This window comes from Ahaetulla prasina, chromosome 6 (assembly GCF_028640845.1).
Source record: "Ahaetulla prasina isolate Xishuangbanna chromosome 6, ASM2864084v1, whole genome shotgun sequence".
In the NCBI taxonomy this organism is placed as follows: Eukaryota; Metazoa; Chordata; class Lepidosauria; order Squamata; family Colubridae; genus Ahaetulla; species Ahaetulla prasina.
Window position 1 is genome coordinate 111,783,842 of NC_080544.1, and position 10,613 is coordinate 111,794,454.

Below are 10,613 nucleotides of genomic sequence, written 5' to 3' on the forward strand. Positions count from 1 at the left end.
TGTTTTATCTATGACAATTGTTTGTGTATACTGTTGTGACAAAAAGAAATTAAAAAAAAAAAAGCCGACCGGGAATATCGCAAAAGACGTACGTGGGATCCCTCCGGTGGCCAAGTGCCCAAAATTTGATCACGTGACCATGACAGTCGTAAGTGTGAGGACCGTCCATTCCCCAACCCATTTACCTTCACAAAATTGGATCTGGGCTCCCTCAGCATGGCTTTAAGCATTCGGATGGCAGCTTTTGTGTTGTGGATGGTGTCGTTCTTCATGCCTCGGACAGCAGCCAGAATTAATTCCATTCGATCATCTGCACGCAGGTATTTTTTCAAGATCTGGAAACAGAAGGTAAGTGAAGCCCAAAATCATCATATATTCTATTTATTTATTTGTTTGTTTGTTTGTTTGTCACACAGTATATATAAGCGTAAGCATGAAATAACTATACAATATATAAGGATATATAGAAGCATGAGTATGTAATAACTATATTAATTTTTTTTTTTTTTTGCATTTATATCCCGCCCTTCTCCGAAGACTCAGGGCGGCTTACACTATGTCAAGCAATAGTCTTCATCCATTTGTATACTATATACAAAGTCAACTTATTGCCCCCCAACAATCTGGGTCCTCATTTTACCTACCTTATAAAGGATGGAAGGCTGAGTCAACCTTGGGCCTGGTGGGACTTGAACCTGCAATATTGCAAGCAGTTGCTGTTAATAACAGGCTGCATTAGCCTGTTGCGCCACCAGATTGGATAACGAAAGGAAACAATAGGACAGGAATGGTAGGCACAGTTGTGTTCTTATGCACGCCCCTTATAGTCCTCTTAGGAATGGGGTGAGGTCAATGGTCAGCCTTCCATCCTTTATAAGGTAGGTAAAATGAGGACCCAGATTGTTGGGGGGGCAATAAGTTGACTTTGTAAAAATATACAAATAGAATGAGACTATTGCCCTATACACTGTAAGCCGCCCTGAGTATTCGGAGAAGGGCGGGGTATAAATGTAAAACAACAACAAAAAAATGGTAGACAGTTTTTGATTGAAGATTTTGGGATTTTGAGTAGAGACTATGGAGTCAGGTAATGAGTTCCAAGCGTTAACAACTCTGTTACAGAAGTCATATTTTCTGCAATCAAGTTTGAAGCGGTTGACATTAAGCTTAAATCTATTGTGTGCTCGTGTATTGTTGTGATTGAAGCTGAAGTAGTCTTCGACAGGAAGGACATTGTAATAGATGATTCTATGAGTTAAACTCAGGTCATGCCGAAGACGGCGTAGTTCTAAATTTCCTAAACCCAGGATTTCAAGTCTGGTGGTCATCTCCTTTTACCGACCCCATAACCCCTTGCAGGGTGGAGTCTGAGCAACTGAATGGAGCTAGCAGAGTGTTTTAATGGCTGGATGCCCTTCCTGTTGCCAATGCGGAGTTTTGTTCAGCAGATATATTCTCATTGTGTCCAGAAAGAAATATCTGCCTCTACCTGGGATCGAACTCACTCCCTCCTGATTGTGAGGTGAGAGTTCCACCTCTAGGCCACCCCACCACTCCCAAAGTGAACCCCAAAATGTGGCCAGCAAATCGGTTCTCTGGCCGACGAGAAACATTCAAATTTTCCCGGAGAAAGAAAATTACCATGGCAGCCATGCTCACATCGGAAAACCAAGCCAGCCAGAAAATCTTCTCCTCTTCCCATTCCTGTAGAAGATCTAAATATTCTTGGTTATCTTCTGTCTTCGTCAGACCTCAGGGAAAGGAACACAAAAATAGGGAATATTGTCGTCTGTGTTTTCCAAACGCAGGTAAGTCCTCAATTTACGAAAGGTCACTGAGCAACCGCACAAAGTTATGACAGATTTCTCCTCCGAAAGGTACATATAGTCCTGGACTTACAGCAATTAGTTTTGAAGTTATAACGGCAGCAAAAAATGTGACCTGATTGTTTTTCACATGACCATTGCAGCTGGTCACACGATCAATTTTTTTTCGGGGGGAGCAATAGCACTTAGACTTATATGCCGCTTCACCGGGCTTTCCAGCCCTCTCTAAGCGGTTTACAGAGGCAGCTTCTTGCCCCCAAAAATCTGGGTCCTCATTTTTACAGACCTGGGAAGGATGGAAAGTTGAATCAACCTTGAGCTGGTGAGAGTCGAACTGCCAAACTTCTGGCAGTTGGCAGAATTAGCCTGCAATACTGCATTCTAACCATTGTGCCACGACATGGGTGCTCTCTGAGCTGGGTTGTTTTCTTGCAGACGTTTCATGACCCAACTAGGTAACATCATCAGTGCTAGAAGGGAGCAGGGTTTGTAGAGAGGAGGAGGAGGAGGACTGATAGTCCTGGTTGCTCTCTGGATGATTTTTGCAGACGTTTCATAACCCAACTAGGTAACATCATCAGATGCTAGAAAGGAGTACTGTTTGACCTGATGATGTCACCCAGTTGGGTCATGAAATGTTTGCAAGAAAACCACCAAGCTGACCGAACACCAAGTACCCCAAATATTTACCTGTACATTTCTAAAAACAAAGTTTTATTTTATTTTATTTTATTTTATTTTATTTTATTTTATTATTTTATTTTATTTTATTTTATTTTATTCTTAGAAACCTCTTTCAGAGGTGCCCCTTTTCCAGGTCTGTCCTTTATTTTTCCCCCACGAAAATGTGATCACGCTACAAAAAGATATTTTTTGAATAGGACCACCTGACCGTAGTCGCTGATCTACCCCACATCCCATGCTCCCCTTACGCTTTTGATGCACGATCAAGGTGTAGAGGCGGTGGAGTCCATCGGCTGCCCAGCAAGAGGCACCCTCATTGGGGTCACTGCAGGCCAGGATCAGCCCCCCGGCAATTTTCCCCAGCTTGATGGCCTTCAATCCCTAGAGAGGATGGGAAAGGCAGGAAAATAAGTGTGCATATTATTTTATTCATGCGTTTAATAAACATATTTATATAGGGGCCTCACTCTCAGGGAGGTGACGCCCATTTACATGAGTTCTTCCTTAGTTTGTTCCTCTGATTCAGAAAAAAAAAGACATTTTTGTGAAGTGTTTTAATTTTAGCTGGCTGGGGAATTCTGGGAGTCGAAGGCCCTGCATGGTGGATGGGGAATTCTGGGAGTCGAAGGCCCTGCATGGTGGATGGGGAATTCTGGGAGTTGAAGGCCCTGCATGGTGGATGGGGAATTCTGGGAGTCGAAGGCCCTGCATGGTGGATGGGGAATTCTGGGAGTCGAAGGCCCTGCATGGTGGATGGGGAATTCTGGGAGTTGAAGGCCAGCTGTGCCCCTTTGCTTTTTCCCACAATGCTGAGATGTAGCAAGTCTGGAAAAAAACATCTCACTTCTCTGTTGAGGCAGTGGGTGGTGATGCAGCTGATGATCTTGGCAATCCGGGACAACGTTTGTTCTCTTTCCTCGGGATTCGGGGAGGTCATTCTTGGGTAGAGGAACTGCGAGGAAGGAAGGAAGGAAGGAAGGAAGAAGAATGAAAAAAGGATGGATGGATGTATAGATGAAAGGAAGTAAGAAAGATAAGAATTGAAAGAAAGGAAATTAAGAATGAAAAAAGGAAGGAAGGAAAAGAAGAATAAAAAGGAAGGAAGATAAGAATGAAAAATGGAATGAAGGAAGGAAGGAAGGAAGGAAAATAAGAATGAAAAAAGGATAAATGGATGTATAGATGAGAGGTAGTAAGAAAGAGAAGAATGAAAAGAGGAAGTTAAGAATCAAAAAAGAAAGGAAGGAAGGAAAAGAAGAATAAAAAGGAAAAAAGATAAGAATGAAAAATGGAAGGAAGGAAGGAAGGAAGATAAGAATGAAAAAAGGATGGATGGATGTATAGATGAAAGGAAGTAAGAAAGATAAGAATTGAAAGAAAGGAAATTAAGAATGAAAAAAGAGAGGAAGGAAGGAAAAGAAGAATAAAAAGGAAGGAAGATAAGAATGAAAAATGGAAGGAAGGAGGGAAGGAAGGCAGACATTCATTGGAATGCAAAACAGTTATGTATGATAATTGTGTGACTTGCTGCGAAGTGTCGCTCTAATTCCCCTGCCTCTTTCATCTCATTCCCACAGCCATTTTCTCCTCCACATCCCGGCTGCGCATCTCTAGCCATGCCTGCTCAGATTGCGATGGGCTGTGCGGGGTGGGGGTCCCCTCCTTCGGGGCCCTTTTCCGAAATATTTTCATGCTTCCGGTCTTCGTACGTGACGACGACACTCACCCGAAGGATGTCCCTCAGCAATGTGGCGTTGTAGTACTCGTCTCGGAAGCCGTCTTTCCCACTGTCCATCGTGGCGGTAACAAGGTCCACACATTCCAGGAACTTGGACTTCTCTGGCACATCCTAAGGATCCCCCCCCACACACACAAAAAAAATTAAAAATACAATTTTGGCAAGAAAAACAGGAATAACCTGTTTTTACCTGACCTTCGGACTTTTCGCCGTGAATTGAAAACGTACTTGTTTATCCTGGCTTAATTTTTTAAATTTTTTAAATTTTCGAATTTTAACAATTTTAATTGGGGTATTTTATTTATGGGTCAAATTTGACGGTTTTAATTTCCGGCCAATTATAGAATATGTTATTTTAACTATTGTTTTAATTTGTATATTGTACTGTTTTAACCCGGCTGTACACCGCCCTGAGTCCTTTGGGAGAAGGGCGGTATAAAAATCTAAATAAATAAATAAATAAATAAATGATGTTGATGAGAGCAGAAGAACGGGCTCTCTTTGAATGCAGGTTGAACCTTTAATCAAGAATGATCCTCGACTCCATTTGTTTAGAAAGGTATAGTCCAGGGGTCTCCAACCTTGGCAACTTTAAGCCTGGAGGACTTCAACTCCCAGAATTCCTCAGCTGGACGTGTCTGGTTTTTTTTCTCTCTTACCCGCCAAAGTGGAGAGATTGCAGAGGAAGGGATGACAAGAGAGTAAGCAAAGCTGGCTAGGACATTCTGGGAGTTGAAGTCTTCCAGGCTTAAAGTTGCCAAGGTTGGAGACCCCTGGTATAGTTTACTGAAGTACAGGTCGCCCTCGACGTATGACCACAATTGAGCCTAAAATCCCCTTGACTAAATGAGACAGTTGTTAAGTGAGCTTTGCCCCATTTTACGACCTTTCTTGTCAGATTTGTTAAAATGAATCGCTCCCGTTGTCACTCAACCCGGTTGTTAAGTGAATCTGGCTTTCCCGTTGATTCGGCTTGTCAGAAGGTCACAAAAGGGGATCGTGTGATCCTGGGACACTGCAACCGTCATAAATACGAACCAATTATCAAGCATCCGAACGTAAGTCACATGACTTGCAAAGGGTTGCTGCAATTGTCAGAAGTAGGAAAAATGGTCATAAGTCACTTTTTTCCAGTGACTTCGGTCACTAAATGAACTGTTGTTAAGTCGAGGACTACCTGTTTTCTCAACCCTGTCAACATTAAGATGTATGGACTTCAACTTCTTTTTCTTTCTTTCTTTTTCTTTTATTTGTCTTCCTTCCTCACATCCTTCCTTCCTTCCTCACATCCTTCCTTTTCTCATTCTTATCTTTCTTCCTTTTCATTCTTAACGTCCTCCCCGTCTCCCTCCTTCCGTCCTTCCCTCCCTTCCTCCCTCTCCTTCCTTCCTTCCTTCCCTCCCCTCCCCTTCCTCTCCTTCCTTCCTTCCCTCCCTTTCCTTCCTTCTTTCCCTTCCTTCCCTCCTTCCTTCCTTCCTTCCTCCCCTCCCTCCCTCCTTCCTTCCTTCCTCCCTCCCTCCCTCCCTTCCTATGCTGACTGGGGAATTCTGAGAGTGGAAGTCCACGCATCTTAAAGTTGAGAAGTTGTGAATGCTCCAACACTGGAAATTTTTAAGAAAACGTTGGATAACCATCTATCTGAGATGGTGTAGGGTTTCCTGCCTGGGCAGAGGGTTGGACTAGAAGGCCTCCAAGGTCCCTTCCAACTCTGTTGTTATTATAAGATGGAGATTCAAAGGCCTGGATGAAGATACAATGAATTTAACAGCAGACTAGATCTTCCTTGGGACACTCCAGGTAGAAGAAGAGAAAGTCTCACCTGAGATTTTTCATGGAGGAAAGCGCGCATCCGACCCACGGCCTCTTTGACGTGGTACTCTGAATCTATGGAACTAAAACTTGCTTGAGAAGATGCAGAAGTTGGTGAATCTAGAAGAGAGTTGTGGCAGGGCTTTGACCCAACTTGGATGACATCTCCCCTCCACATCAATAAAAATGAAGACCTTGAGGAGGTTCCAGCTGGTAGCTGGAAATTCTTTGGGTGATCCCTGATTGAAGGCCCTCAACATCTTCTAGTTACAGCCTGCATCTTCCACTGCTTTATGGACCCCACCATGAGCCCTAAACCGGGGTCTCCAACCTTGGTCCCTTTAAGACTTGTGGACTTCAACTCCCAGAGTTCCTCAGCCAGCTTTGCTGGCTGAGGGTCTCTGGGAGTTGAAGTCCACAAGTCTTAAAGGGACCAAGGTTGGAGACCCCTGCCCTAAACGCTGGAGTTGCTGGTGGAGCAAATGCAAACCTAGATCCTCCTAGGACAGGGGTCTCCAGACTTGCCCACTTGAAGACCTGGTGGACTTCAACTCCCAGAATTCATGGCTGGCGAGGAATCCTGGGAGTTGAAGTCCACAAGTCTTAAAGGGACCAAGGTTGGAGACCCCTGCCCTAAACGCTGGAGATGCTGGTGGAGCAAAGGCAAACCTAGGTCCTCCTAGGACAGGGGTCTCCAGACTTGCCCACTTGAAGACCCTGTGGACTTCAACTCCCAGAATTCATGGCTGGCGGAGGAATCCTGGGAGTTGAAGTCCAAAAGTCTTAAAGGGACCAAGGTTGGAGACTCCTGCCCTAAACGCTGGAGATGCTGGTGGAGCAAATGCAAACCTAGGTCCTCCTAGGACAGGGGTCTCCAGACTTGCCCACTTGAAGACCCTGTGAACTTCAACTCCCAGAATTCATGGCTGGTGGAGGAATCCTGGGAGTTGAAGTCCACAAGTCTTAAAGGGACCAAGGTTGGAGACTCCTGCCCTAAACGCTGGAGATGCTGGTGGAGCAAATGCAAACCTAGGTCCTCCTAGGACAGGGGTCTCCAGACTTGCCCACTTGAAGACCTGGTGGACTTCAACTCCCAGAATTCATGGCTGGCGGAGGAATCCTGGCAGTTGAAGTCCACAAGTCTTAAAGCTGTCAAATTTGGAAACCTCCGCTCTAGTTCTTGTAGAAGGTGGAGTCTTGGGCTTTGGTGAGTCCATCTTTTGCTTCTTCCTTCCAAGGACAGGGAGGGTGGGCTGGGCTGGATCCTGGTGGGTGGGGTCCCTGAGCTAGGGGAAAATGTAGTGGGGGGGGAAGATGAGTGGACTTTTAAGGACATCTAGTTCACACGCTGCTCCGTGAAGGATTTCACTAATGTGAGTTTTTTTTATTTATTTACATTTATATCCTGCCCTTCTCCGAAGACTCAGGGCGGCTTACACTATGTTAGCAATAGTCTTCATTCTATTTGTATATTTATATACAAAGTCAACTTATTGCCCCCCAACAATCTGGGTCCTCATTTTACCTACCTTATAAAGGATGGAAGGCTGAGTCAACCTTGGGCCTGGTGGGACGAGAACCTGCAGTAATTGCAGGCAGCTGCTGTTAATAACAGACTGCATTAGCAGTCTGAGCCACAGAGGCCCGAGAGGCCAGAGATGAGTGGTGCTCATCTCAACATATTGCGTGTTTGTGTGTGTTGTGTGTCTTGGGGAAGGTTCCAGGCAGGCTGCTTGTTCTCTGAAGGGTCAGTTATATCACTGTTTCTTAACCTGGAGCCACTTTTAAGAAGGGTGGACTTCAACTCCCAGAACTGTCGCCTATCTCGAACCCACACCTCATTTTGGACATTAATACAATTGAGTGTGTCCAGAAATATTATACAAGAAGAGTTCTCTACTCCTCTGAATACAACAAAATACCTTATGCCACCCGACTTGAAATCCTGGGTTTAGAAAACTTAGAACTCCGCCGCCTTCGACAGGACCTGTGTTTAACCCATAGAATCATCTATTGCAATGTCCTTCCTGTTGAAGACTACTTCAGCTTCAATCACAATACAAGAGCAAACAATAGATTCAAGCTTAATGTTAACCGCTTCAATCTTGATTGCAGAAAATATGACTTCAGTAACAGAGTTGTTAATGCCTGGAATGCACTACCTGACTCTGTGGTCTCTTCCCAAAATCCCCAAAGCTTTAACCAAAGACTGTCTACTGTTGACCTCACCCCATTCCTAAGAGGTCTGTAAGGGGCGTGCATAAGAGCACCAGCGTGCCTACCGTTCCTATCCTAATGTTCCCGTTGATTGTATCCAATTCGTATGGTTATTTCATGCTAATCCTTATATATACTCTTGTGTTTGACAAATAAATAAAATAAATAAATAACTAAATAACTAAATAAATAAAATAAAATAAAATAAATAAATAAATAAATAAATAAATAAATTTAAAAAACTCCCCAGCCAACCGTGGCTGCTTTTTTCCCGCTCTTACCACCTAAAGTGGAGAGATTGCAGAGGAAGGAATTACAAGAGAGTACGCTATGCTGGCTGGGGAGATCTGGGAGTTGAAGTCCAAACTTAAAAGTACCTGAAATTGGCAAATACTGATTTAGGGAGTGTCTGCAGGTGAACAAAGGTCAAAAAAAGTCAAAATAGTGTCGTATCAAAACTCTTCTCATATTATGAGTAGTGGGGTTTGCCACTGCTCTCTTTCGACTTTTTTTTTTTACTTCCTTTGCACCAAATACTCCTTTATTTATTTATTTATAATTTTAATCTGTTAAAAATTTGCAGCACTGGCTGCAAGGACATTAAGCTTGGTTAGTCTTAAACCCAGTTTGGGTTTAAGTGGAGGTTTTCACTAATGTGAATGGTGATCATCTCAACCTATTGTGTGTTTTTGTGTTTGTAGGTGTGTTGGGGGTGGGAGAGTTTCCAGGTGGACTGTTTTCTGCAGCTTCAGTTAAATCACTGTTTCTCAGCCTGGAGTCATTTTTAAGACAGGTGGACTTCAGCTCCCAGAATTCTCCAGCCAGCTGTTCCTGATTTTTCCCCCCTCTTACCACATAAAGTGGAGAAACCGCAGAGGAAGGGATTATAAGAGACTAAGCTATGCTGGTTGGGGAATTCTGGAAGTCCACTCGTCTGAAAAGTGTCTGAAGTTGAAAAAACCCTGTTCTAAGAATCTTAGATTCAAATCTGACAAAATTATTAAAGTGTCTGAACACCAATTTTTAATGAATTTTGCACAAACGTCGCCGTCTTGAGACAAAGTGCGCGTTAAGATTTATCGCAACATCATAAAAGCGCGCTATGGAAACCACAGTCCCCCAAAAAAGGTTTCCTTTATGTGCCATGCAATGCTGAGATGTCACCCTTCCATCCTCCCACCTAACCCCACCCTCAAAGACCCCCGATTTACCAGCATGCCTGGGGCAGCAGCTGCCACTGCTGTCCTTTCCTGTGTTGGGAATCTTGAATTCTCTAGAAGACGAAGGTTGTTCAAACATCCTGTGGTTTATGCCTCAGAAGCTGTTGCTGGGGGAGAAAAATTCATTTGTTCACCTCACACGTTTAAAAAGCCCAGTTAAAAGACTCATAATTCACCAGCCATTCCACTTTTAGGACCTGTGGACTTCAACTCCCAGAATTCCCCAGCCAGCTGTGCTGGCTGGGGAATTCTGGGAGTTGAAGTCCACCTATCTTAAAATGGCCAACACTGCTCCAAGCGTCAAAAATCTTCTCTTTCCTTGATGGTTGATTTCCGGGATCTCGGATGGGCCCTCGCGCGCACAATGCTGCCTTCACACAACCGGGTCCCGTAGTCCACCATTTCTGCAGCATGCCAAGTTCGGTTAGCGTGAATTGTTGTGTGCTTGTTTGTGGTTTAGGAACTTGCGTGAGCCCGCATGTCGGGTCTTAGAATGCTGCGATGTGTTGCAAGACTGAGAAAGTGGCTTAAATTTCCACTAGTAATTCCAGGCTCATTTCAATCTAGATCAGTCAGGTTCCCTGGCTGCATCTATCTATCTTTATTTTTCTTTCTCTTCCTTTCTTCCTTTTTTCTTCACCTCCTTCCCTTCTTTCCTTTCTCTTTCCTTATTTATTTATTTATTTATTAAATGTATTTATTTATTTAATTTATATACCGCCCTTCCCCTGAAGGACTCAGGGCGGTTTACAGCCAAATAAAAACAAGATTTCACAAAAGTTAAAAAACATTTTAAAAAGCTAATTCAATTAGGCCAAAACAGACTAAAACTATAATAAAACCCACATTAAAACAACATTAAGCCAGCCCTGTGCGATGAAACAGAAAGGTCTTTAGCTCGTGTCGGAAGGTCCAGAGGTCAGGGAGTTGATGTATCCCTGGAGGGCAGGGATTCCAAAGGGCAGGAGCCCCCACAGAGAAGGCCCTCCCCCTGGAGGTCGCCAGTCGACATTGTTTGACTGACGGCACCCTGAGGAGACCCTCCCTATGGGAGCGCACAGGTCGGTGGGAGGCTATTGGTAGCAAGCAGGCGGTCCCGTAAATAACCCAGTCCTATGC

At 44.0% G+C, this 10,613-nt stretch overlaps 1 protein-coding gene across 1 annotated transcript in view; it reads right to left on the reverse strand.

Annotated features, from left to right (window-relative positions):
- The window catches only part of LOC131201347 (maestro heat-like repeat-containing protein family member 1), a 44,678-nt gene extending 35,074 nt beyond the window's left edge, over positions 1 to 9,604 (reverse strand). Inside the window, exons 1-7 of the mRNA XM_058189167.1 lie at positions 9,486 to 9,604; positions 6,068 to 6,177; positions 4,237 to 4,359; positions 3,355 to 3,462; positions 2,759 to 2,891; positions 1,642 to 1,751; positions 186 to 335 (exon numbers count right to left, since the gene is read on the reverse strand). Coding sequence (XP_058045150.1) covers positions 186 to 335; positions 1,642 to 1,751; positions 2,759 to 2,891; positions 3,355 to 3,462; positions 4,237 to 4,359; positions 6,068 to 6,177; positions 9,486 to 9,573 — 822 coding nt within the window. The 5' untranslated portion in view covers positions 9,574 to 9,604. The remainder of the gene's footprint in view (positions 1 to 185; positions 336 to 1,641; positions 1,752 to 2,758; positions 2,892 to 3,354; positions 3,463 to 4,236; positions 4,360 to 6,067; positions 6,178 to 9,485) is intronic.
- Between the last annotated feature and the right edge of the window lie 1,009 nt (positions 9,605 to 10,613).